This window comes from Taudactylus pleione, unplaced genomic scaffold (genome assembly GCF_031769625.1).
Source record: "Taudactylus pleione unplaced genomic scaffold, aTauple2 ptg001928l, whole genome shotgun sequence".
In the NCBI taxonomy this organism is placed as follows: Eukaryota; Metazoa; Chordata; class Amphibia; order Anura; family Myobatrachidae; genus Taudactylus; species Taudactylus pleione.
This window is the reverse complement of record NW_028286325.1, coordinates 121865-148556: the sequence shown is the minus strand read 5'-3', so window position 1 is coordinate 148556 and position 26692 is coordinate 121865. Positions and strand designations below refer to the sequence as shown.

Here is a 26692-nt window from a genome sequence, read left to right as displayed (position 1 = left end):
TTGTATATTTGTAACACACAATAAGTGGAAGTAGTTGTATATTTGTAACACACAATAATAAGTGGAAGTAGTTGTATATTTGTAACACACAATAATAAGTGGAAGTAGTTGTATAGCTGTAACACACAAGTGGAAGTAGTTGTATAGCTGTAACACACAATAAGTGGAAGTAGTTGTATAGCTGTAACACACAATAATAAGTGGAAGTAGTTGTATAGCTGTAACACACAATAAGTGGAAGTAGTTGTATATTTGTAACACACAATAATAAGTGGAAGTAGTTGTATATTTGTAACACACAATAATAAGTGGAAGTAGTTGTATAGCTGTAACACACAATAATAAGTGGAAGTAGTTGTATAGCTGTAACACACAATAAGTGGAAGTAGTTGTATAGCTGTAACACACAATAATAAGTGGAAGTAGTTGTATAGCTGTAACACACAATAATAAGTGGAAGTAGTTGTATAGCTGTAACACACAATAATAAGTGGAAGTAGTTGTATAGCTGTAACACACAATAATAAGTGGAAGTAGTTGTATAGCTGTAACACACAATAATAAGTGGAAGTAGTTGTATATTTGTAACACACAATAATAAGTGGAAGTAGTTGTATATTTGTAACACACAATAATAAGTGGAAGTAGTTGTATATTTGTAACACACAATAATAAGTGGAAGTAGTTGTATAGCTGTAACACACAATAATAAGTGGAAGTAGTTGTATAGTTGTAACACACAATAATAAGTGGAAGTAGTTGTATAGTTGTAACACACAATAATAAGTGGAAGTAGTTGTATAGTTGTAACACACAATAATAAGTGGAAGTAGTTGTATAGTTGTAACACACAATAATAAGTGGAAGTAGTTGTATAGTTGTAACACACAATAATAAGTGGAAGTAGTTGTATAGTTGTAACACACAATAATAAGTGGAAGTAGTTGTATAGTTGTAACACACAATAATAAGTGGAAGTAGTTGTATAGTTGTAACACACAATAATAAGTGGAAGTAGTTGTATAGTTGTAACACACAATAATAAGTGGAAGTAGTTGTATAGTTGTGTGCTGTCTGCTCAGATCCCGGCTTAGAGCCGTATTCAATTTGAGCGGACCCGCGATACTTTTCCGCCTCCCAGACTTTTCGCCTACATCGCGTGTTTTGCAGGCGGAAAAGTATCGCGCGCGTGCCCGCTTTACCCCGTATTCAATATGAACGTACTCGAAAACGGGACCCGCCGAAACTTGAACAGGCGGAAAGTACTGTCAGATTTGGGGAAATCAGCCTAACACCCCCCCAAAAGATGCTGTGACATGGGGGTGAGCTATGGTACCCCCCGATTTAGCTGGCTGAAGGTATTTGGCGTTTTTAAACAGACTGAATAGCTGCTAAATAGCGTTTTTCTATACGTGGTGCAGAATAGTATTCAGGAGGTTTTTTTGCAGAAAATAACTTATCCCAGCAAATTTGGGGTACCTGAAAATGGGGGTCAGCATATTTTAAAGTTGTTAAAGTAAAGTTGAAAAAATAGTGAAAAATCCACATTCCGCAAGCCCCTGCAATCAATAAAACACCTGGGGCACACTTGGGGACCCCCCCAGAGTCTAGTTCGCTAGTTTTTATCTTTGTACCCCAACATTTGTTTTTTACGCCCCAAATTCAAAATAATTTTTTGGGGTGTTTTTAAGTGTTTTTTTTTTTTTTTAAATTGACACAGATTACCTTTGGGGGACCCCAAAATGTTGCACCCCAAAACCCCAATTCTGCATTTTTTTCCGCCTGCCATTCATAGGCGATACTTTACCGCCTATTACATTGCATTGACTCCGCCTAGGCGGAAAGTCTTCCAAATTGAATATAGAGTAAAGTCAAAACAGGCGAAGATGACGTCATCGGCGAAAAGTTTCCACCAAAAACACCCGGAAACGGCTTTTCGCTACAAATTGAATACAGGCCTTAGTGTAGGACGCTGCATTTACGTTGTCCTTCTTATGGTATCGCAGGATGAAGTGATCATGTCGCCCGTGTTTCGCCATCCTAACATTATGTTCTCTTGGAAAATGTTTACTGTCGGGACCTGGCTGTGGGTTATTAACCCTTTCATGGCGTATGGTGAGTGCTACGTGTATAGTTACCATTTGTCTGACCGGCAGGTTCCTCGGCGAGTGAGGGATCATTATGGCCTCTTTATATCTGTATTATTATTATAATTATTGTACCTTTCATGTATTATTTAATGTACAAAAAGTGCTCTAAAAACAGTACAACTGAAAGAATCCTATAAAAATCATCTAAACTCTTTTTGTTCAGGTACTTTTAATGCAGTGAAACACATAAGAGTTGTATACAAAGTCTGTAGGTGACATGGCGTCTATCCCCGTCACTGTACATGACCGTACTGCAGGGTAATGTTGTCTGCTGATCACAGATGATTACCGGACAACAGCTACTAGGGACACCCAACTTTCATATATGGGTATTATACATATTATATATATATATATATATATATATATATATATATATTTTCATGGCATGGGAAAACATCATCAGGGGATCACTAAGGAGCCCTATCATTTGTAAGAGGTGACCCCTCTCTCTTATTAAGATGGTGCCTGGTAATTCTTAGTAGCCTGGTTGGGGGGGGGATCTTGCCCTATGCCTGGTCTACATGATCTTTCTGTGGAGGTCGGTAATCCGTGTTAAGAGATCTCCACAATCCATAAGGAGACGTCAGTTGGCAGCATTTGCGCACAGACCGTTACACCCGGAGATCAGGAGAGTCCGCTGGCTCCCTTGGTGGAGCAAATAGCAATGCCCGCTGAGGTCCGAGCGTTGGGTATATGACTAATGCGCCTGGTGATCTGGAAACCCTGAGAGAATAATACAGTGTATAGCACCATTGAGCCTACCTGGGGAGAGACGTGATCCGCGCCGGTTGTTATCCGCTCATACACATTACCAGAGGTAAGGACACAGGGTTACAATACTCATTCTAATCATTTACCTCTGGATATTTTAAGCCTCAGTTGGGACAGATTTTTGATAAGTCAATTTATCAATTGGAGACTAGTTCACCTCTATAAGGAATTATATTAATAGGAATTATTGATGAAATATATTTTTCTTGATTGATTACGTTGATATTAATATCTTTTTATATTGCGATCTTATGAAATTAGCAACCAGTTGTGATTAGGAATATTAATAAATTACTGTGTTCGATTTTTAAGCATATCTGTGTCTAGTTTGTTCTCGACCAGACCTTATGAAATATCAGCACAGAATCCCACATATACAGGATTTTAGTGCCCGGTGTTTAGTCCCACATCCCTCTGTCATATAAGGGTACCCCCATCTCTGTACGTTATAGGGTTATATGGCGGGGAGATAGAGGGAAACTAGTTTTCTTACACACCAGCGGTACTGGCGCTGTAGGGAGTCCCCACTATTGTGTGTTATAGCTGAGAATTATGGGATGCGGCTCCCATATGCACCCACAGAGCAGGGGACCAGCCCCACTCGTCTTCTGTAGTGGTGGATATAGCGCCCCCTATAGAAGAAATTCTCACCAGTGGGGACTCCCTACAGCGCCAGTACCGCTGGTGTATAAGAAAACTAGTATTATTCTCTCAGGGTTTCCAGATCACCAGGCGCATTAGTCATATACCCAACGCTCGGACCTCAGCGGGCATTGCTATTTGCTCCACCAAGGGAGCCAGCGGACTCTCCTGATCTCCGGGTGTAACGGTCTGTGCGCAAATGCTGCCAACTGACGTCTCCTTATAGATTGTAGAGATCTCTTAACACGGATTACCGACCTCCACAGAAAGATCATGTAGACCAGGCATAGGGCAAGATCCCCCCCCCCCCCCAACCAGGCTGCTAAGAATTACCAGGCACCATCTTAATAAGAGAGAGGGGTCACCTCTTACAAATGATAGGGCTCCTTAGTGATCCCCTGATGATGTTTTCCCATGCCATGAAAATATATATATTTCTACTTCAGGGTCCATAGGGTATCCACAGGATACCTTGGGGTATAGGTGTGACGTCAGTCGCAGGGCACCAAAGAGTTAAGCTTTCAGCCTCCCAGGATGCACTAGGTCCCCCTCCTATACCCCGCCCCCGGGCCAAGGCACCTCAGTTTAGTTTGGTGCCCGGCCGGAGTCGGGTGCACCTGTTGGAGTGGGGGCTAGAAGAGCCCCTGAAGCTTTTTCTTCATGCAGCTGTGGCTGCACATCTGGATGAACAGCATGGACAGTCAGTCCTGACGTCCATGCTGTCTTCCCTACACCCCGCCGGTACCAGAACGCCGGTACTGATCCGGGGATGCTGGTGGGCGTCTGGGGTCACAGCTAGCGGTGACCCCAGATGCTCCGGACCATGGCCGGATTCAAGGGGGACAGAGGTAAGCAGCGGGGTCCCGCGGTGGGTCCCCGCTGATCACATGGTCCTAAGTCCCCAGGCAGGGGGCTCCCTGGGGACTGGCTGCAGCGTGGAGCCAGGCGACCAACCTGCGCTTCCACTACCCCCTGGGACAGCGGACCGCAGCAGAGCGGTAGCGCTGCGGCGTCCCAGGGGTTAAATGCATGCCAGGGGAGCGCGCCTTCCCTGTCTCACAGCCGGCGCCTCCCCCGCTGCACACAGCCCTCTCTGCACTGTGCTGACTGGTCCTGTGTCAGCGCTCCTCCCCCAGGCCAGCTTCTCTCTGCTCCTCGGCGGCCATCTTCTCTGCAACGCATGGTGAACGCTGCTGGAAGTCTGGAAGGAAGCATCGTGGTCTGGGTCCCCCCGCATACCTCTCCTCCGCTGTGGCTCAGGTCTGTGTATGCAGCGCTGTGTCCTACCAGGCCCTGTGTCTGTGTAGTTGAGTGATCAGCGCTGTTAGTGCAGGAATTGTTATTTCTCTGCATTGTATGTGACTGTGCTAGCGCTGCCTGTAACTTTTCTTCTCTAAACTGTCAGCTTTATTACTGTCCCTGTTCTTTCTGCTAAAGCCCTTGCGGTGCGGTGCTGCAGGGTGGTCTCTCGCCTATTTAATACTTAATTGGTGAGAGAGGTCACATACGTGGTGCCATAATGTCTGAAAGTGATTTTCCCCTCCGGCTACAGTGTACCACGTGCAAAGTACCGTTAGCGGAGGGGGAGGGTAGCGCGGAGGGCCTTTGCCGGCAGTGTTTGTCCATGGCGCGGCCTATTACGGTTACAGCACCGGTACAGGAGCCGCCCTGGGCTTGTTTCGCTCAGGCGTTAACAGCTTTAGTGGGCCAGTTAGCTCCGCAGCCCGCGTTTACTCCGATGGGTTTGTCCCAGCAGTCTGTGGTGTCGTCACCCATGCAGGGGTTCCCACGACAATTGGTGGTACCCCACAGTCTCCCTATTTCCCCGCTCCCGGGTTCTCAGGAGCCAGCGTGGGTTAACTCCCTGACGAGTTCTGTACAGCACTTGTCGGATGTGTTCCAAGGGGAGTCTGTGATGCGGCCTCATAAAAGGCCGGTGGCGTCTCTGTCCGCTCCTTATGAGGATGACGAAGGGACGTCTGATGATGGGGAGATTCTGGATCCTTACGATCAGGAACCTTTCCATACTAAGGACGCTGATGCTAAGTCCAAATTATATATTCCTGGACTTATTCGGGCGGTCCGCACAGCCTTGGTGATTGAGGACGAAGTTCCCCCAGCGGCTAAATCTAAGTATGCCTTTTTCAAAGATGTGAAGGGCGATGCCACAGTCTTTCCTCTTTCGGGTCAGTTGGTGGACCATTTAGAGGAGGCGTGGAAACAACCTGGCAAAAGATACCAGCCGCAGAGACGCCTGGCGGTGGCTTATCCGTTCGCGGATAATTATTTTGCTAAGTGTGAATCCCCTCCACAGGTGGATTCTCACGTGACCCGTCTTGTCCGTAGTGCCACATTGCCGATGCCATCCATGTCCTCCCTTAAGGATGCTACGGACCGCAAGGTAGAAATCTGCCTGAAGTCCGCTTATTCCCTTGCAGGGGGGGCAGCACGGCCGGCTATGGCCATTTGCTGGGTTGCCAGAGCGATGGAGCGCTGGGCGGATTCATTAGAGGCTTCTTTTGAATCCGACTGTCCGGCCGAACAGGCGGAGTTGATTGGCAATCTCCGTGATTCGGCCACCTACATCAACGAGGCGGCTCTAGACATTAGTACTCTGGTGTCTAGAATTTCTTCAGCAGCGGTAGCTGCTCGTCGCACCTTGTGGCTGCGATCCTGGAAGGCGGACGCAGATCCAAGAAAGGTCTGGAAGCGTTGCCGTTTACCGGAGAAGTTCTCTTCGGTCCGGATCTGGATAAGATTGTGGCCACGCTGGCGGCAGCCAAATCTGCTTGTCTCCCGTCGGCCGCTGCTCCTTCTGGTTCTGGACCATCGTCCTTTCGGTCATCTAGGGCCCAGGGCAGGCCCAAACCACAGTCGTTTCCTCGACAGGCTGGCCCTAAGAAATCGGTCAAGCCCCGGAAACAGGCATGGAGTACCAGACGTCCGGCCCCCAAGCCAGATGACAAGCCTGCGGCCTGACGGTCCGGGTCTCCCCTTGGGGGATCCCAGGGTGGGAGGCCGCCTGCTGCAGTTCTCCCGGTGTTGGTAGTTCACTACGACAGACACTTGGGTTCTGGAGGTGGTCTCTCACGGGTACGCCCTCTCCTTCCGGCACAGACCCCCGGCTCGATTCTTCACCACGGGTCTACCATCAGACCGGAACAAGGCTACGGAGCTGCGGAAGGTATTGCACACTATGCTCCAGGCTGGAGTTATAGTGCCTGTTCCATTCTCCCAGAGGGGCCAGGGTTTCTATTCAAATCTATTTTTGGTACAGAAACCCAATGGGTCATATCGTCCGATTCTCAACCTCAAAGCACTCAACAAGTCTTTGCGGGTCCCGAAGTTTCGGATGGAGACCCTACGGTCCATCATTCTGGCGCTGGAACCTGGGGACTACATGGTGTCATTGGACATACAGGACGCTATGGCGGTCATGGCGGCTTCTCTGCGGCTGCAAGGAGTCCGCATGTTGCCGTACTTGGACGACCTGTTATTGGTGGCAGGATCTCCAGAGCTCCTGTTACACCACTTGGACCTGACCATTGCACTGCTGCAACGGCACGGCTGGCTAATCAACTGGCAGAAGTCCACTCTAATCCCGTCTCGGAGGATTCTGCATCTTGGAGCCTTATTGGACTCGGGACAGCAAAGGATCTTCGTGACGGAGGACAAGATCTCTGCTTTACAGTCAAGGGTGCGCAGTTGTCTGCACAGCCGCCGGGTGTCCTTACACTCGGCGATGAGGTTACTGGGCTCCATGGTGTCGGTGTTCGACATGGTGGAATACGCCCAGTTTCACTCCAGACCTCTGCAGCACCTGATCCTGTCCAAGTGGAACGGGCTGACTCAGTCTCTGAAGTTTCAGACGATTGTGCTCACCCCGGAGGTTCGCCTGTCCCTTGCGTGGTGGTTAAAGACGACCCACCTCAACAAGGGACGTCCGTTCTGGGTTCCAAATTGGGTCCTGTTGACAACGGACGCCAGTCTTCGGGCCTGGGGAGCAGTTTCGGGTCCACACTTGTTCCAGGGCAGGTGGACACCGACAGAAGCGGAGCTTCCAATAAATATCTTGGAACTCCGTGCGGTCTTCAATGCTCTCCTGCAGGCACAGCGGTTTCTCCAGGGTCACCCGGTGCAGGTCCAGTCGGACAATGCTACCACCGTGGCCTACATAAACAGGCAAGGAGGAACTCGCAGTCGGGCGGCTCTCGTAGAGGTCTCTCGGATCCTGGTTTGGGCGGAGCGCAATCTTCCGGCCATATCAGCGGTCTTCATCCCGGGAGTGCTAAATTGGGAGGCGGACTTTCTAAGTCGCCAGGACGTTCATCCAGGGGAATGGTCCCTGCACCCGGACGTTTTTCAACTACTGGTGGACAGGTGGGGTCTTCCAGAAATCGACCTCATGGCGTCCCGGCACAACAACAAGTTGCCGGTGTACGGGTCTCGCACAAGAGACGAAGGGGCGTCTCTGGTGGATGCTCTGTCCGTCCGGTGGACGTTCAGGTTCGCATACCTGTTCCCTCCGGTCTCCCTTCTTCCACGGGTAATCCGGAAATTCAAACAGGAAGGAGGGACGCTCCTGTTGATAGCTCCCGCGTGGCCCAGACGGCACTGGTTCTCAGACCTTCAGGGTCTGTCCGTGGACAGTCCTCTGCGGTTGCCGCTACGACCGGACCTTCTGTCTCAGGGTCCTTGTCTTCACCCGGACCTGACTCGGCTGTCTTTGGCGGCGTGGCTGTTGAGACGGCCATGCTGAGGTCCTGGGGGTTTTCCAGCTCTGTGGTGCGTACCATGTTACGAGCTCGGAAACCGTCTTCCGCGAGGATATACCATCGCGTGTGGCATACGTTCTTCCAGTGGTGTCGACCGAGAGGTTATGCACCGCGGGAGTTTCGTCTGTCTCGGATTCTCGCCTTCCTGCAAGCGGGACTAGATCATGGGCTTTGCCTTGCTTCTTTGAAGGTACAGGTTTCGGCCCTATCTGTCTGGTTTCACCGTAGGATTGCTACAATCCCGGATGTGCGCACCTTTATGCAAGGTGTTCTCCGTATTCAGCCGCCCTTTGTTCCACCTGTGGCGCCTTGGGATTTGGCTGTGGTCCTGAGGGCTCTCCAAGGACCGCCGTTTGAACCACTGGGCTCAGTGGATCTTAAATGGCTAACAGCTAAGACTGTTTTCCTTCTGGCCGTTGCTTCAGCCAGACGTGTTTCTGAGTTAGGGGCTCTTTCTTGTAGACCCCCTTTCTTGGTTTTTCATGGGAACAGGGCAGTGCTCCGCACTCGGCCCGAGTTTCTTCCCAAAGTTGTTTCCCAGTTTCATGTTAACGAGGAAATAGTTGTTCCGGCCTTTAACTCACCGGGTCTTTCCGTGGGTGAGGCCTCTTTGGATGTTGTGCGGGCCTTAAGGACTTATGTTGACCGCACTTCTTTGTTTAGGAAGTCGGACGCTTTGTTGTCCTCTATGGCTTCTGTAAAAAGGGTTGGCCTGCTTCAAAGCAAACTTTGGCAGCCTGGATCCGTATGGCTATTTCTGAAGCTTATCTTCATGAAGGCCTACCGGTCCCTCCTTCTCTGAAGGCTCATTCCACTAGGTCTGTGGGTCCTTCGTGGGCAGCTCGACGTGGTGCCTCGGCAGTTCAGATCTGCAAGGCTGCTACGTGGTCTTCTGTCCATACCTTCGTGAGGTATTACAGGTTTGACACCTTCGCCTCTCAGGATGCTTCCTTCGGGCGGCGGATTCTCCTTTCTGCACAGGAGCGTCCCCACCCTTAAAGGATACTGCTTTGGGACATCCCCAAGGTATCCTGTGGATACCCTATGGACCCTGAAGTAGAAAATATGAGATATGGTAAGAACTTACCCTTGTTATCTCTATTTCTACGAAGTCCATAGGGTTTCACAGGACTCCCGCCCTGTCGCACCTGTGCTGCAGATGGGCTTTGCTCTGGTCACCGGTTTTCCGTCTCCCTCTGGTGAGAATGTGAATCTTGTATGTGTCCAGATCTTTGTTCTCTCTCTTCCTTCTCCTCCTCCGGCCTATGGCTTGGTAACTAACTGAGGTGCCTTGGCCCGGGGGCGGGGTATAGGAGGGGGACCTAGTGCATCCTGGGAGGCTGAAAGCTTAACTCTTTGGTGCCCTGCGACTGACGTCACACCTATACCCCAAGGTATCCTGTGGAACCCTATGGACTTCATAGAAATAGAGATAACAAGGGTAAGTTCTTACCATATCTCATATTATATATATATATATATATATATATATATATATATATATATTTATTATACCCATATATGAAAGTTGGGTGTCCCTAGTAGCTGTTGTTCGGTAATCATCTGTGATCAGCAGACAATATTACCCTGCAGTACGGTAAATCCATATATGCCCAAAATGACACCAAATTACAGCAAGATTGGCACCTACTGTATATGTGAAAGTCTTGTGGTATTTATAGCAAATACATCCTATTTGGTTTTGGCTCATGTGATTCTATCCTTACATTTTATGTCATATGTTAGAATGCACAATAAGACGTGTGGTATTTTCTGACACTACACAGTCCTCTGTAACAGGAAAAGCAGCTATAATGTGATGGGCTCTAACACTGAGAAATGGTCTCAGCACAGGGGGGAGAAAACCCTCAGCAGCAAAGGGTTCATTAAACACCAAAATGCAGCATGTGCCAAGTGGTAAAATCAGCCAGTACAGGTGTCACTACGTGTGTAACCCCCTTGCTATAATGTCTGTACCCCACTGCCACCTAAAAGTGCAGAGTGCAATGAAGCCATGGGTATATCCAGGTACCAGGTGACCTCCAGGTACCTCCAATGAAGCCATGGGTATATCCAGGTACCAGGTGACCTCCATGTACCTCCAATGAAGCCATGGGTATATCCAGGTACTAGGTGACCTCCATGTACCTCCAATGAAGCCATGGGTATATCCAGGTACCAGGTGACCTCCAGGTACCTCCAATGAAGCCATGGGTATATCCAGGTACCAGGTGACCTCCAGTTACCTCCAATGAAGCCATGGGTATATCCAGGTACCAGGTGACCTCCATGTACCTCCAATGAAGCCATGGGTATATCCAGGTACCAGGTGACCTCCAGGTACCTCCAATGAAGCCATGGGTATATCCAGGTACTAGGTGACCTCCAGATACCTCCAATGAAGCCATGGGTATATCCAGGTACCAGGTGACCTCCAGGTACCTCCAATGAAGCCATGGGTATATCCAGGTACCAGGTGACCTCCAGGTACCTCCAATGAAGCCATGGGTATATCCAGGTACCAGGTGACCTCCAGGTACCTCCAATGAAGCCATGGGTATATCCAGGTACCAGGTGACCTCCATGTACCTCCAATGAAGCCATGGGTATATCCAGGTGATACTGGGTACCTGGAGGTGTGCGGCAGTGCCAGGCACAGAATGGGGGCATTAATGGGGTGACTTTTCCATGGCTCTAGGCGTTTATGTCTGGAATGTAGTCTGATTGGATGGGAACCCTCTGTAGAAGGGATGTAAGTCTGATGTGCAGAGTTTGTATCTCCTAGGCTCTGCTAGCAGCCTCCTGAAGACCTATTATCCTGACGGCATGAATGAAGCTTTAATAGGAAACATTTTGTATGGAACATTAAAAGGACTAAATTACCTGCATCACAATGGATATATTCACAGGTGGGTTACACGGAGCGTCTCTATCATTTTGCATTTCCTGCACAGTACGGACCCTTTATATGTGAAACTCTGCCTGTAGCCCCATCCCCCCCCCCCCTTTCCCTGCCGGGGTCTCGGTCTCAGGGTGTGGGGCGCTCTCCTGTGCTGCTGATGTAGCATTAGGTTATTGCTAATGTTATACAGAGGCTTTCTGTAGGCGGCACATACAGTGCTGGCGGCTTTGTGGGGCCATAGAGACCCCCACTCCCAGCACTGAAGCCTCTGGGTGAGCGGGATCATCGTGGGGACGGCTGCTCTTCATGCACCTCCTCCTCCCTGGCATGTTGTCATTCTCAGTGCAGAAGCAGCCGGGGTTCCCGTCCTTCCGTGCCCTGCCCTCAGTGCGATTCCGGGGTTGCACTTGTTGTTTCTCTGACTGGGCACAGTGGGCTGTCTGGTAGGTTCACATTCATTTTTCTGATCATGTTCTGCTATTGTCCTGTGGCTGCCAGGACAGGAGAGGCTAGGAGCCTATCACAGGACTTACCTGCTCCACCTGCCATGCTGTATCGCCAATGGGACAGACAGGCATTGCTGGGCCTTGCTCAGCCTGCCATCCTGGCTAGACGTACTGCATCCGAGGTTACGGAACCAGCCTGGGCCAGGTCCATGACTTACTCCACTCTGGTGTCTAGCTCCTGGGAGTTTTTTGGGGGGTCTCCTTCCTGCAGCTGCTTCATGTGGGGCTTCCATTCTCTAGTCCCCCAAGTTTGGTTGGCTAGGATTCTTCCAGCATTATGGCAGCCGCTCAGGAGTAGCTGGTTTGTGTTACCGCTTTAAGGATAAGGCCTCAGGAGATAGGTGTGGAATCATGAGCGCAGCCGTTAAGGGGTGGGGGGAGAGGGGATTTGTCTAACGATCACATGAATAGGATAGGCTACATAGCAGTCTGTGCACAGGGCCCACAGTGACATTGGTGAGATAGGTGTGACACCATGTGTGCGGCTGGTAAGGGGTGGGGGGAGAGGGGCTTTGGGCCTGCGGTCACATGAATAGGATAGGCTACATAGCAGTCTGTGCACAGGGCACACAGTGACATTGGTGAGATAGGTGTGGCACCATGTGTGTAGCTGGTAAGGGGCGGGGGGAGAGGGGCTTTGGGCCTGCGGTCACATGAATAGGATAGGCTACATAGCAGTCTGTGCACAGGGCACACAGTGACATTGGTGAGATAGGTGTGGCACCATGTGTGTGGCGGGTAAGGGGTGGGGGGAGAGGTACTTTGGGCCTGCGGTCACATGAATAGAATAGGCTACATAGCAGTCTGTGCACAGGGCACACAGTGACATTGGTGTGAGTGGACAACCCTGCTTTTCAACACGGCATGGTTGCTTTTCCTTGTACACTATGGTGGAAGGGGCGGGTGGGTGATGTCTTACTGATACTTCAGTTAAAAGACCAATGACATATGCACAAGTAGGAGCAAAATATCCCATAACCAAGCTCTTTTCCCTCGCATTCTTTCACACACAACATTATGCGAGTACCACCACTAGGGGGTTCTCTGACCTGATGCCACCACTAGGGGGTTCTCTGACCTGGTGCCACCACCAAGGGGTTCTCTGACCTGATGCCACCACTAGGGGGTTCTCTGACCTGATGCCACCACTAGGGGGTTCTCTGACCTGATGCCACCACTAGGGGGTTCTCTGACCTGATGCCACCACTAGGGGGTTCTCTGACCTACTGCCACCCCAAGAGGGTTGTCTGACCAGGATTGGCAGAATGGATGCTGCCGACACTGGCTCCTGTGGGCTGTATCCTCACATTATGCTGTGTGTATTTGATTTACAATCTCCTCTGTTTGATGTAATTGTGAATCCTTCTTGGATGTAGTGTGGTGCTTTAATAATAGAGATATATGTGAAAAAAGAAAAGAGGGCTTTTGTACCTATGGGTATTTTATTAGTGTCCATGGTGGGACACTGGCGCCCCCCTGACACTCATGTCCCCAGTAGTAGTTTGATGTTCTAGGACAGTGTTGGCTAACCTTGACACTCCAGCTGTTATGGAACTACATAACCCAGCATGCACTGCTACAGTTTTGCTATTAGGGCATGCTAAAACTGTGGCAGGGCATGCTGGGATATATAGTTCCACAACAGCTGGAGTGTCAAGGTTAGCCAACACTGTTCTAGGAGGACGCTGTTATTTTCATCCTCTGTTTATTTCTTCTCCGTCCTGAGGGTGACACGTGACTAGTTCCCGGAAGCCGGGGAGAGAAGGGAAAGCACTATAGACAGACAGACTTTCACATTTAAAGTTCCCACTCTCCTGTGTTCCACCGCGATACCTCAATGGGCTGAAAGCTGAGCATCTAATGTGAGTATAAGAATCCTCTAATTACGCTTTTGTGTAATGATTTCCTTGCTCTGTCCTAGGAGTGTGAAAGGCAGTCACATCCTGATCTCTGATGAAGGCCTGGTTTCTCTGTCTGCCCTTGGCCACCTGTGCAGTATGGTTACCAGGAGCCAGAGGGTGAAGGTGGCCTATGACTTTCCTCCCTTTAGTACCGGAGGGCTTCCTTGGCTAAGTCCTGAGCTACTCAGACAGGTCAGTACTTTCCTCACCGTTACCCATTCTGAGTGCCAGTGCCGGTGACCTGACATAGTGACGGCATCGATTTTACCTAAGGTCATAACCGTAGGAGCATTACAGTAGGTGGCTTTCAGCTCAGTCACTTACGTTGCTGTCTGAGCGGTTTCTTGTACTTCAGCCCTGACTGGCAGCATCGGTTCTGTCAGACGCACAGTACACGACAAAACGCAGTATTCAGGGCCTGGCGCAGCTGCAAAGCAATGCAAATCCCGGCATAAAGACGCCCACTGCTGCATTCTCATACCCGTCCAATGTCGCACTCCTGCGGAAACATTGGTACTTCCGGCGCAAATCGGGCAGTCACACAGCATGTACGGCAAACACTGCAGCTCTCCTCACACGTGCGCTCATGCTGCGACTGCAACCGCCATGGCTAATTTATGCACGCCCATGAAACGCCATTTATATAGTCAGACACGCCTACGTTTACCTCCCCCCCCTTCGTTACCACCCCCACATGACACTCACTTTGCGAATGGATCCTCTATTGCGTACGTAAACACAATGCAAGCAATCGCAGCGCGTGTGCAGTGCAAATTTCAGGCATGCACAATGATAAAGAATCGCTCAATCTGCTAAATTATCGGCGTTACACCGGCTGCTTTGTCAGGCCCTCAGTTCTCTGTATTTGGGTGTTGGATGTTGGGTCCTAAATCAAAACAATCTTTTATTCTTCCTCTTCTCGTATTACCTTTCACTGACCGTAGCTGTAATTAATTATTGGATCAGAACCTTCGCATGGGAGTCGCACGTAATGATGAGAATATGGCACAGTCTCCCCAGTGCCCCTGACCATTAGATATTACTGGGAATGCCGTATTGTTAGTATGTCACAATACTATAGATAATCATATATACCAGACGCTTGAATAATGATTTGCTTTTGTGGCATTGCTGCAAAGCCCACCCTTGTGCCCACACACCCTTGGTATGCCCTCAGTATAATGTGCCTTCCTGTGAATACCCCATTACCAGCCAGAAGCGGAGAAGTGGCTGAGATGCCCATAGTTGCCCATAGTTGTGTACTCCCGGCTCAGACTTATATAGTGCAAACAGTCACTAGATCCGTCAGCAAAACGGGCGTGCAACTATGCCATTGTGTTATTACTGAGTAACTGTACTGGTATATATTCATGTACAAATAATGTGTTTTAATTACTAAGGATCTCCATGGGTACAGTGTGAAGTCTGACATCTACAGCCTTGGAATCACTGCCTGTGAGCTAGCTACGGGGCGGGTGCCGTTCTCACACATGCACCGCACTCAGGTGAGTGACTTCTGCCCACTGCCGGGAGCTAACTCTGCTCCGCGCTTGTCTGACTAGTACTGTCAGTGATTACTGCTCACATACAGCCACCACGAGTGACACTCGGAGATAGGGATGGGGAAATGTTTTTTAGTTAGTATGATTAGATAGGCGGGTCTGGTAGATGTGCATATTCGGCATTTCCCAGACCTCACAGGTTTCACATTTTTTAGTGGAAGTCATAGATCTAGAATAGACTGTTTTTTGTTAAGGAATCTTCAAAGACCTCATCTTTAGGGGTGAGGTTAGTGGAGTTTTCCGATCAGGCTTTTCTCTCAGTAACTTTGAATGCCTCAGAAACCCCTCAGAAAGGACGGGGCCTGTGGCGATTGAACTCAGAGCTTCTGGAAGAAGAGCGAGTTAGACAATCCTTTAGGGTCTTCTTTCAATCTCAGGAGACACTTTTGTAGGCGGGTTGGAGTAGATCTGAGTGGTGGGAGGTGATTAAAAAGAGAATCTGGAAGTTTTTCCTTGGGTCTATAGCTAAAAAAAACTTGTTAAGACATAACATCTACCATAGCTTAAGAAAGAAATTGGATCTCTTGATCTCTGAGGAGGGAGATAGTGGAGAAATCTTCCGGGTGAAGGAATTTCAGTACAACCGACTGGCATCCTTGGTTCTGGAGAGGGATTATGGAACATACCACTCGCCAGATCCCTACCAGAGTTGTAGGAGTTCCAAAGAGATCAGGGGACTGAAGGATGGTCAGGGTGTTCTTCATATTGATAAGAAGGGCATTCTGGAAGTGATTGAGTCCTATTATTCAGATCTTTTATCTGAGCATTCACTCATCAGGGAGAGGATGGAGGAATTTCTGAGGAGGACACCAGGTCTGGGTTCTCATGTTGTTTCTTTTTGAATCTTTAGAGAGTGACATAATGGCAGAGGAAGTTAAGATAGCGATAGAGGGGTTAAACTCCAAAAAATCTCCAGGGCTGGATGGTTTAACATCTGAATTCTATAAGACCTTTTCAGAACTTTTAATTCCTCTCCTTGTGGAAGTTTTTAATGAGAGCCTGGATGAGGGAGTCCTCCCTCCTTCCATGAGGTTATCTGCCCTTATACTACTGTCTAAAGGAAAGGATCCGTCCCGTATTGAGAACTGGCACCCCATAGCCCTTCTTAATACGGACAGTAAGATTTTGGCAATGGTACTGTTCAATAGGCTATCGGAATTTTCTGAGCTGTTGCTTTCCGCCTCTCAGCACTGTACAGTGAAGGGCCGTAGCACCTTTAGTGCTGTCCTAGGTGTCTGGGAGGTCATATTGAGCGGTGCAGGGCTGAGAAGTGTGGAAAGTATTTACTGGCATTGGATCAATCTAAGGCTTTTGATCGGGTAAACCATGGGTATCTTTGGGCCCTACTGAAAAGGTATGGTCTTCCAGAGCGGGTGGTGAATTGGCTGCAGGCTATTTATCGTCAGGCCGAGAGCTTCCCACTTGTAAATGGTTGGGTGGATCCCACTTTTGGCGTAGGCTCTGGTGTTCATCAGGGATGCCCCCTGAGCCCCCTCCTATATGTTTTTGCCATTGACCCCTTCGTCAGAAGGGGAGAGAGCGGAACTGTGAGTGGGGGTGCAGCTGAGCCCGGAGTTTCCGCTAAATGTGGTGGCCTACGCAGATGATGTCACGGTGGTTCTCTCCTCGCAGGCAGAGGCCCGTGATTTGGAACATCTATTCTGTGAATACTCTGAAGCATTGTGCTCCAGGGTAAACCGTGAAAAATGTGAAGTTTTCTGGATGGGGGAGGAGGGTGATGAATTTTGCCTTCCGGACAGCTTCCCTCGGGCCAGCCAGCAGATTAAAATTCTAGGCATAAAATTTGACCATGGTGACCATGCCTCCCTAAACTGGGATAAGAAGCTGGAAGATGCTACCAAGAAGGTAGAGAGCTGGAAGAGATGGACGTTATCTCTGAGGGAAAGGGTTGACTTGTGTAAGACTTACTTACTTGATTCCGATTTTTTTTATATGTCAGTTATGTGTGTTTTTTGCCTCATTCTATGTGGTCCAGATTGAATTCCTTGTTTTTCCTTCTTTTGTGGGAAAACAAGGTCAATATTGTCAAGAGAAACATCACTTACAGACTGAGGAAAGATGGGGTTTTAGATATGATAAACCCTGTTGTCTTTTTTTGTAACAGCCTTTTTAAAATTTAATCTTGGGAGTTTGATTTTAGATGCTCCCCCTCGGTGGGTAGAGGGATTTAGATTCTGGATGTTCCCCTTCCTCAGGTTGTGGCTAGAGGGTGGCCAGGTGAAAAGCTTTCGGATTCGGTGTGGTTACCTCCCAATCTACGTCATCCAGAGTTTGAAGGTGATGAGGCGTTTTGGCATGGTGGTGGGTGAAGTCAAAAACTTTTGTAGAAGGGAGTTGGAGAGAAGATTTTTGTAGACTCACTTCCATGACCAGCTGTCTGTCACTGAGGGACTGTCCGAGCGATGTCACTTCGGCCGGGTTAGCTCTGTTAAATTCACAGAGGATACCGCAGAAGTTTAGAGACATTGCTTGGCTCTCTTTTCACGGAAGACTTTATGTTGGGGAGAATCTCAGATGGAAGAGTGCCAATGATCGTGGTTGCCCACGGGAGGAGTGTCCAGGGGTGGTGGAGACGATGGACCACTTTCTGCTTGAGTGTCACTTTAATGTAAAGGTTTATGAGGAGGTGTCATAAGCCATTGGTATTCCGTGCCTTTCGGAGCTTAGTTACCCTGAGTGGGTTTATGAGGTAGTCAGAAGATATGGTGGATTTAATTTAGTCACGATTTATTTAGTTAGTTTAGCAGTTAGATTTCACACGTGGAGCGCACAGTGTCAGGTGTCCATAAGGAAAAAGGTCCTCTCCTATAGGAATGTGGTGGGTTTGATTCTTCAAGAGGTGAGAAGGATGATGGATCTGGATAGGGAGATGTTGGATGCTGTCAGCTGGTCTCGTCGGTGGGGCCAGTTGAAACCCTCTTGAGTGGGTGGCAAACAGTCTCTCTGAATTCCAGCTTTGGGTTTTCTTTTCTATATTTTCACTCCCTTGTAGATGTTTTTTTTTAAGTATTTTGTTTTCTTATGGAAAGGTTTGCATACATCTGCCTGTAGGTGTTGGTGGTGATGGGTAATATAGTTTAGGGTTTGATGTATGATTTAGATAGTTTCCTTATACTTGAGGTGGTTTCTAAATCCTTGCTTAGTTTTCCCTTGCAGGTGGAGGATTGTATATAGGTAGTAGGGTAGATAAGTGTTTGTATTAGGTTAGATAAGGTATAATATGAAGTAATATTATGTATTTTTTTTTTATTAAGTTTTTGATTTTATGGAATCATTTATTTACATTTTCTGTAATTATTATTATTATTATTATTATTATTATACTTGTGGCAAGTTTTAATAAAACGAAGCCCTTACACTAGATGCCCCATTGCCACCCACTAAAACCCATTCAGCTGCAAGGGAGATACAGCCAAGAGCCGCACAATTCCGAATCACTTGGAATGACTCCGATACGTATACAGGTCACAACGCATTATAGAGAATCCCTCAATGTGTATCTCCATCAACCCCTTGTCATGTGGTTTACCAGTTACAATCATTGCCCCCAGCCCTCTCCGCATTTGTGTGCCAGTGGGGGCAGTAAGGCTGTGATGTAATCCTGGGGCACATTGCAGATCTTACTGTGTGTGGGCAGGTTGGCACTACAAGGGTACGTTTGGGGTAACATGTAAAATGTGTACAGTAATTGGTAGCCTTACATGACCCTGTATACGCCAGGCCGCACCCTGTACAGTGCAGTCTTCAGAAATGGACAAAAAGTGGGTAACAATGGGTGCGCTTCTGTAATTATGAAATGCTACAAAGGGTTCTGGTGTACACCCTGTTAGACACACCAAATAATGACAATAAATAAAACAAAGCAAACCCTGAGCAAAACCTTAATTGAGGATCACAGTCTTCTAATAGTATATTACAAATGTCCGTTGACACATGGACTAAAAAAGTTCTGAAAATGTACTTAATAGGGAGAGAACTTCCCCCTTCCCAAGATACCGGGTATTTCTAAGGGTAGAAATAACTTCTTAAAATCCAGACAGTCAGCCCAATCATATTTACCACTTTGTCCTCTTCTCACACCAGCGTGCATATCCCTTGTTCCTCAAATGATAAGAAGGGGAACAAAGATGGGTCGCAAATAGTGTGATACAGTTTTATTAAGAGGCAAATTTCCTTAATTAAAACAATTGTGAATCAGCGTACCTCAAGACCAGGTGAATTCAAACACCATCAAGCGCTCAGTATAACCTTTACACAGGATACCTCCTGGGACCAAGAATCTACCAGCTGTAGCCCAGTCTGGACGGTCACCTCCTCACAATTCCACCACCAACACATCTCTGCTTAAAAAAGCCTTTATCAAGGTGTATAGGGCTGTACTGACTGTTACCTTTATATACCCCTCCCTTCTCATTCATTGGTCCATTACTGGAGGGGAATAAATATACTAAAACATACCTTAAATTCATAAAAATAATTAAATGAATAAACATACATCACATTTTTGACCATCATATAGAAATTCCTTTGTTTAAATATAAGGACTATGTATACATATATCGTTTGCGTTCCACTGCACCATGCATGTGGAACGCATAGACTTCCGGTTCCTGTCGGCTGGCCTGATGTGAATATAATATACCATCCTTACAGTGATATATGCTCTATAGTTGGGCATAGATCTTTATGCACTGAGGTCATCATTCCTGACGGTGATGGATTCACCCCATCCCCATGTCTGTCCGAGGTCGGAGAATCCCCGTGGTATTGTATGCGTTCCACCCGATGGATACTGTGGAACGCATGTACTTCCTGTTTACGGAAGTACTTTGGACGGGTTCATGCGTTCCACTAGTTGTATTTTATGCGTTCCACCTGGCGCATCCCGTGGAACGCATACACTTCTGGTCTACGGAAGTGCTTAGAGTAGATTCATGCGTTCCACTCACTATAGTCAGTGGACAGCGTGCATAAGACGTGGAACTCATTTACGTGTCTCCTCCATCATGATCATTCATAACATTAACCTGTGGAGAATAGGTCTCAGGTCCAAACAGTCCCCATGTATTATGTAAGTAAATATATAAAAACATAGTAAAGCTTAAAAATAATGTGTCTTCTTCTGCATATGCCCAAATATAATTATTTGACATCAATATATATAAAGTAAAAAGAATAGACCATAAATCCAATAATAGGATAAAAACAGATAAAAGACTGTACATAAAATATTATAAAATTTATAAGAACCATTTCAATTCAAAATCCATATTCATTCCCTTTGGATGTAAAGTGCCTAATTCATAAATCGTTTTCATTTCCATTCTCGTAAGATTACTATCTAGCTTTTTCTTTCTCCAATGTTTTTCTACTATTTGGATGCCCAGAGCTTTGCGGACATCTCTAATGGAGCTATTATGATGTTCCTTGGAATGTAACGATAATTAATGTTTTTCGAAAAAGGGCTTTGAAAAACATGAATTATCATTACATTTCAAGGAACATCATTCCTCTAAGGACAGCTTTGAGGGCGCACCAGTGTGTTGTGCTAGAAGTGTCTTGTGGGTCATTAGTTGCCAAATAGGATTCCAGGGCATCAGCTAATGGTTTAACACTTTCGGGGGTAGATAATAAGTGATCTGGTAAACACCATGGTATAGGGGGAAATCTTGTATTATGGCCATCCCAAGTCCACGTTACCGCAGCATGGTCAGACCAAACTATAGGCTTGATACTGGATTGGCGAGAATGTTGGAGTAAATGTTTGTCTAAAAGAATCAAATCAATACGTGAATAAGTATTATGTACATGTGAGAAAAACGTGTAGTCTTTCACATTAGGCGAATGAACTCGCCACACATCGTATAAATCAAATTCCGCCAAGAGCTTCTGTAGCAGAGCAGATGTATTGGCAACGCCCCTGTTCACTCCGGAAACATTAACTGACGATTTATCTATTCGACTATCGGGGACTAAATTAAAATCACCCATTATAATCGTATGACCGCGTCTAATCTGGTGGACTTCCTCAAACACTCGTCTGAGAAACGGGTTTTGAAGCGTATTAGGGGCATAGAGAGAAACTAATGTAACCTCTTTACCATCCAGCTGACCTACTAATATCAGATACTGGCCGTTCTTATCCTCTACCTTTTTAGCTAAAGTGAAAGTTACTGAATTATGGAACAGCACAGCCACACCATTCCTTTTGAGAGGACCGTTCGCATAATATGCAACATTATATCTCACATCTCTCAAAATCGGCGGGGCCAAAGATGAAAAATGAGTCTCTTGTAGTGCTACAACTTTAGCTCTATGTCTATGGAAGGTGGACAAAGCTAGCCTGCGCTTGTTAGGGGAGTTCAGACCATGTACATTTAAAGAAAAAAAATTGAACCATAATCTATAATCCATAAATAAGAGACGTTAGTTTGATATAAATACCCAAGGTTCTAGCGGAGGTGGAGTAACGTGGCCTATGGTACCCAAAATACAAATAAAACCAGAAAAAATACAAAAAAGACACATAAAAAAGGAACACATAAGGGAAACTGAGATAACCCAAAAAATTAGGGTTAAAATGTTTGCCGCATAGGGAAAAAAACGGCAAAACCGAAAACATGGAGGAACATGGCCTGAGACAAAAGCCACCCATGCAGTATATTGGTAACAAAATACAAAGGCAAGTGGACAACATAGGTATGGGAATGTAGCAAAAAAGATACAACAACAAGGCAAGGTGCGTAAGAACTATTCAAGTCACTCTAGAAGTCTAAAACGCACATTAGCTAATTCCAAGACCAAACTTACATAAACTCATCCACTTTGCGAACAATATAAACGTGGAGTCGCTAAACCCACAAAACATCAAATATAATAATAATACTATGAGCGTTTTCGAAATCTGAATTACACAAGACAATAAAATCAATATGCATTAAATGTACTTATTTAACTATAGGCGTACAAGGAAGGGGTCTCAAGTTAAGACATTTCTACTTCAGGGTCCATAGGGTATCCACAGGATACCTTGGGGGTATAGGTGTGACGTCAGTCGCTGGGCACCATAGAGTTAAGCTTTTCAGCCTCCCAGGATGCACTAGGGTCCCCCTCCTATACCCCGCCCCCGAGCCAAGGCACCTCAGTTTAGTTTGGTGCCCGGCCGGCGTCGGGTGCACCTGTCGGAGTGGGGGCTAGAAGAGCCCCTGAAGCTTTCTTCAGTGCAGCTGTGGCTGCACATCTGGATGTACAGCATGGACAGTCAGTCCTGACGTCCATGCTGTCTTCCCTACACCCCCGCCGGTACCAGAACGCTGGTACCGATCCGGGGATGCTGGTGAGCATCTGGGGTCACAGCTAGCGGTGACCCCAGATGTTCTGGACCATGGCCGGATCCAAGGGGGACAAAGGTAAGCAGCGGGGTCCCGCGGTGGGTCCCCGCTGGTCACATGGTCCAGAGTCCCCAGGCAGGGGGCTCCCTGGGGACTGGCTGCAGCGTGGAGCCAGGCGACCAACCTGCGCTTTCCACTACCCCCTGGGACAGCGGACCGCAGCAGAGCGGTAGCGCTGCGGCGTCCCAGGGGTTAAATGCATGCCAGGGGAGCACGCCTTCCCTGTCTCACAGCCGGCGCCTCCCCCGCTGCACACAGCCCTCTCTGCATGCTGCCGACTGGTCCTGTGGCAGCGCTCCTCCCCCAGGCCAGCCTCCTCTCTGCTCCTCGGCGGCCATCTTCTCCAGAACGCATGGTGAACGCTGCTGGAAGCGCTGGACGGAAGCATCGTGGTCTGGGTCCCCCCGCATACCTCTCCTCCGCTGTGGTCAGGTCTGTGTATGCAGCGCTGTGTCCTACCAGGCCCTGTGTCTGCGTAGTTGAGTGATCAGCGCTGTTAGTGCAGAAATTGATTTTCTTTGCATTGTATGTGACTGTGCTAGCGCTGCTGCCTGTAACTTTTCTCTAAACTGTCAGCTTTATTACTGTCCCTGTTCTTTCTGCTAAGCCCTTGCGGTGCGGTGCTGGAGGGTGGTCTCTCGCCTATTTAAGTTATAATTGGTGAGAGAGGTCACATACGTGGTGCCATCATGTCCGAAAGTGATTTTCCCCTCCGGCTACAGTGTACTACGTGTAAAGTACCGTTAGCGGAGGGGGAGGGTAGCGCGGAGGGCCTTTGCCGGCAGTGTTTGTCCATGGCGCGGCCTCTTACGGTTACAGCACCGGTACAGGAGCCGCCCTGGGCTTGTTTCGCTCAGGCGCTTACAGCCTTAGTGGGCCAGTTAGCTCCGCAGCCCGCGTTTACACCGATGGGTTTATCCCAGCAGTCAGTGGTGTCGTCACCCATGCAGGGTTTCCCACGACAATTGGTGGTACCCCACAGTCTCCCTATTTCCCCGCTCCCGGTTTCTCAGGAGCCAGCGTGGGTTAGCTCCCTGACGAGTTCTGTACAGCACTTGTCGGATGTGTTGCAAGGGGAGTCTGTGATGCGGCCGCATAAACGGCCGGTGGCGTCTCTGTCGGCTCCTTATGAGGATGACGAGGGGACGTCCGATGATGGGGAGATTCTGGATCCTTACGATCAGGAACCTCTCCATACTAAGGATGCTGATGCTAAGTCCAAAGTATATATTCCTGGACTTATTCGGGCGGTCCGCACAGCCTTGGTGATTGAGGACGAAGTTCCCCCAGCGGCTAAATCTAAGTATGCCTTTTTCAAGGATGTGAAGGGCGATGCCACAGTCTTTCCTCTTTCGGGTCAGTTGGTGGACCATTTAGAGGAGGCGTGGAAACAGCCTGGCAAAAGATACCAGCCGCAGAGGCGCCTGGCGGTGGCTTATCCATTCGCGGATAATTATTTTGCGAAGTGGGAATCCCCTCCACAGGTGGATTCTCACGTGACCCGTCTTGTCCGTAGTGCCACATTGCCGATGCCATCCATGTCCTCCCTTAAGGATGCTACGGACCGCAAAGTGGAAATCTGCCTGAAGTCCGCTTATTCCCTTGCGGGGGGGGGCAGCACGGCCGGCTATGGCCATTTGCTGGGTAGCCAGAGCGATGGAGCGCTGGGCGGATTCATTAGAGGCTTCTTTTGATTCCGACTGTCCGGCCGAACAGGCGGAGTTGATTGGCAATCTCCGTGATTCGGCCACCTACATCAACGAGGCGGCTCTAGACATTAGTACTCTGGTGTCTAGAATTTCTTCAGCAGCGGTAGCTACTCGTCGCACCTTGTGGCTGCGATCCTGGAAGGCGGACGCAGATTCCAAAAAGGGTCTGGAGGCGTTGCCGTTTACCGGAGAAGTTCTCTTCGGTCCGGATCTGGATAAGATTGTGGCCACGCTGGCGGCAGCCTAATCGGCTTGTCTCCCGTCGGCCGCTGCTCCTTCTGGTTCTGGACCATCGTCCTTTCGGTCATCTAGGGCCCAGGGCAGGCCCAAACCACAGTCGTTTCCTCGACAGGCTGGTCCTAAGAAATCGGCCAAGCCCCGGAAGCAGGCATGGAGTACCAGACGTCCGGCCCCCAAGCCAGATGACAAGCCTGCGGCCTGACGGTCCGGGCCTCCCTTTGGGGGATCCCAGGGTGGGAGGCTGCCTGCTACAGTTCGCCCAGTGTTGGTCGACCACTACGACAGACACTTGGGTTCTGGAGGTGGTTTCCCACGGATACGCCCTCTCCTTCCGGCACAGACCCCCGGCTCGATTCTTCACCACGGGTCTACCATCAGACCGGAACAAGGCTACGGAGCTGCGGAAGGTATTGCACACTATGCTCCAGGCTGGAGTTATAGTGGCGGTTCCATTCTCCCAGAGGGGCCAGGGTTTCTATTCAAATCTATTTTTGGTACAGAAACCCAATGGGTCATATCGTCCGATTCTCAACCTCAAAGCACTCAACAAGTCTTTGCGGGTCCCGAAGTTTCGGATGGAGACCCTACGGTCCATCATTCTGGCGCTGGAACCTGGGGACTACATGGTGTCATTGGACATACAGGACGCTTACCTGCATGTCCCTATTCTTTTGCGCCATCAACAGTTCCTCAGGTTTGCAATCCGCAGCGACCACTTCCAGTTTCGGGCATTACCTTTTGGCCTGGCGACAGCACCACGTGTTTTCACCAAGGTGATGGCGGTCATGGCGGCTTCTCTGCGGCTGCAGGGAATCCGCATGTTGCCGTACTTGGACGACCTGTTATTGGTGGCAGGATCTCCAGAGCTCCTGTTACGCCACTTGGACCTGACCATTGCACTGCTGCAACGGCACGGCTGGCTAATCAAATGGCAGAAGTCCACTCTAATCCCGTCTCGGAGGATTCTGCATCTTGGAGCCTTATTGGACTCGGGACCGCAAAGGATCTTCGTGACGGAGGACAAGATCTCTGCTTTACAGTCAAGGGTGCGCAGTTGTCTGCACAGCCGCCGGGTGTCCTTACACTCGGCGATGAGGTTACTGGGTTCCATGGTGTCGGTGTTCGACATGGTGGAATATGCCCAGTTTCACTCCAGACCTCTGCAGCACCTGATCCTGTCCAAGTGGAACGGGCTGCCTCAGTCTCTGAAGTCCCAGACGATTGTGCTCACCCCGGAGGTTCGCCTGTCCCTTGCGTGGTGTTACAGATGACCCACCTCAACAAGGGACGTCTGTTCTGGGTTCCAAATTGGGTCCTGTTGACAACGGACGCCAGTCTTCGGGGCTGGGGAGCAGTTTCGGGTCCACACTTGTTCCAGGGCAGGTGGACGCCGACAGAAGCGGAGCTTCCAATAAATATCTTGGAACTCCGTGCGGTCTTCAATGCTCTCCAGCAGGCACAGCGGTTTCTCCAGGGTCACCCGGTGCAGGTCCAGTCGGACAACGCTACCACCGTGGCCTACATAAACAGGCAAGGAGGAACTCGCAGTCGGGCGGCTCTCGTAGAGGTCTCTCGGATCCTGGTTTGGGCGAAGCGCAATCTTCCGGCCATATCAGCGGTCTTCATCCCGGGAGTGCTAAATTGGGAGGCGGACTTTTCTAAGTCGCCAGGACGTTCATCCGGGGGAATGGTCCCTGCACCCGGACGTTTTTCAACTACTGGTGGACAGGTGGGGTCTTCCAGAGATCGACCTCATGGCGTCCCGGCACAACAACAAGTTGCCGGTGTACGGGTCTCACACAAGAGACGAAGGGGCGTCTCTGGTGGATGCTCTGTCCGTCCGGTGGACGTTCCAGTTCGCATACCTATTCCCTCCGGTCTCCCTTCTTCCACGGGTAATCCGGAAATTCAAACAGGAAGGAGGGACGCTCCTGTTGATAGCTCCCGCGTGGCCCAGACGGCACTGGTTCTCAGACCTTCAGGGTCTGTCCGTGGACAGTCCTCTGCGGTTGCCGCTACGACCGGACCTTCTGTCTCAGGGTCCTTGCCTTCACCCGGACCTGACTCGGCTGTCTTTGACGGCGTGGCTGTTGAGACGGCCATGCTGAGGTCCCGGGGG

General features: G+C 48.9%; 1 protein-coding gene across 3 annotated transcripts in view; it reads left to right on the top strand.

Annotated features, from left to right (window-relative positions):
* STRADB (STE20 related adaptor beta) overlaps positions 1 to 26692 on the top strand; it is a 119683-nt gene that overhangs the window by 73027 nt on the left and 19964 nt on the right. For all 3 annotated transcript variants that reach the window (XM_088465254.1, XM_088465253.1, XM_088465252.1), the window contains exons 6-9: positions 2007 to 2115; positions 11127 to 11250; positions 13671 to 13842; positions 15051 to 15155. In XM_088465254.1, the coding sequence (XP_088321380.1) occupies positions 2007 to 2115; positions 11127 to 11250; positions 13671 to 13842; positions 15051 to 15155 (510 nt within the window). The remainder of the gene's footprint in view (positions 1 to 2006; positions 2116 to 11126; positions 11251 to 13670; positions 13843 to 15050; positions 15156 to 26692) is intronic.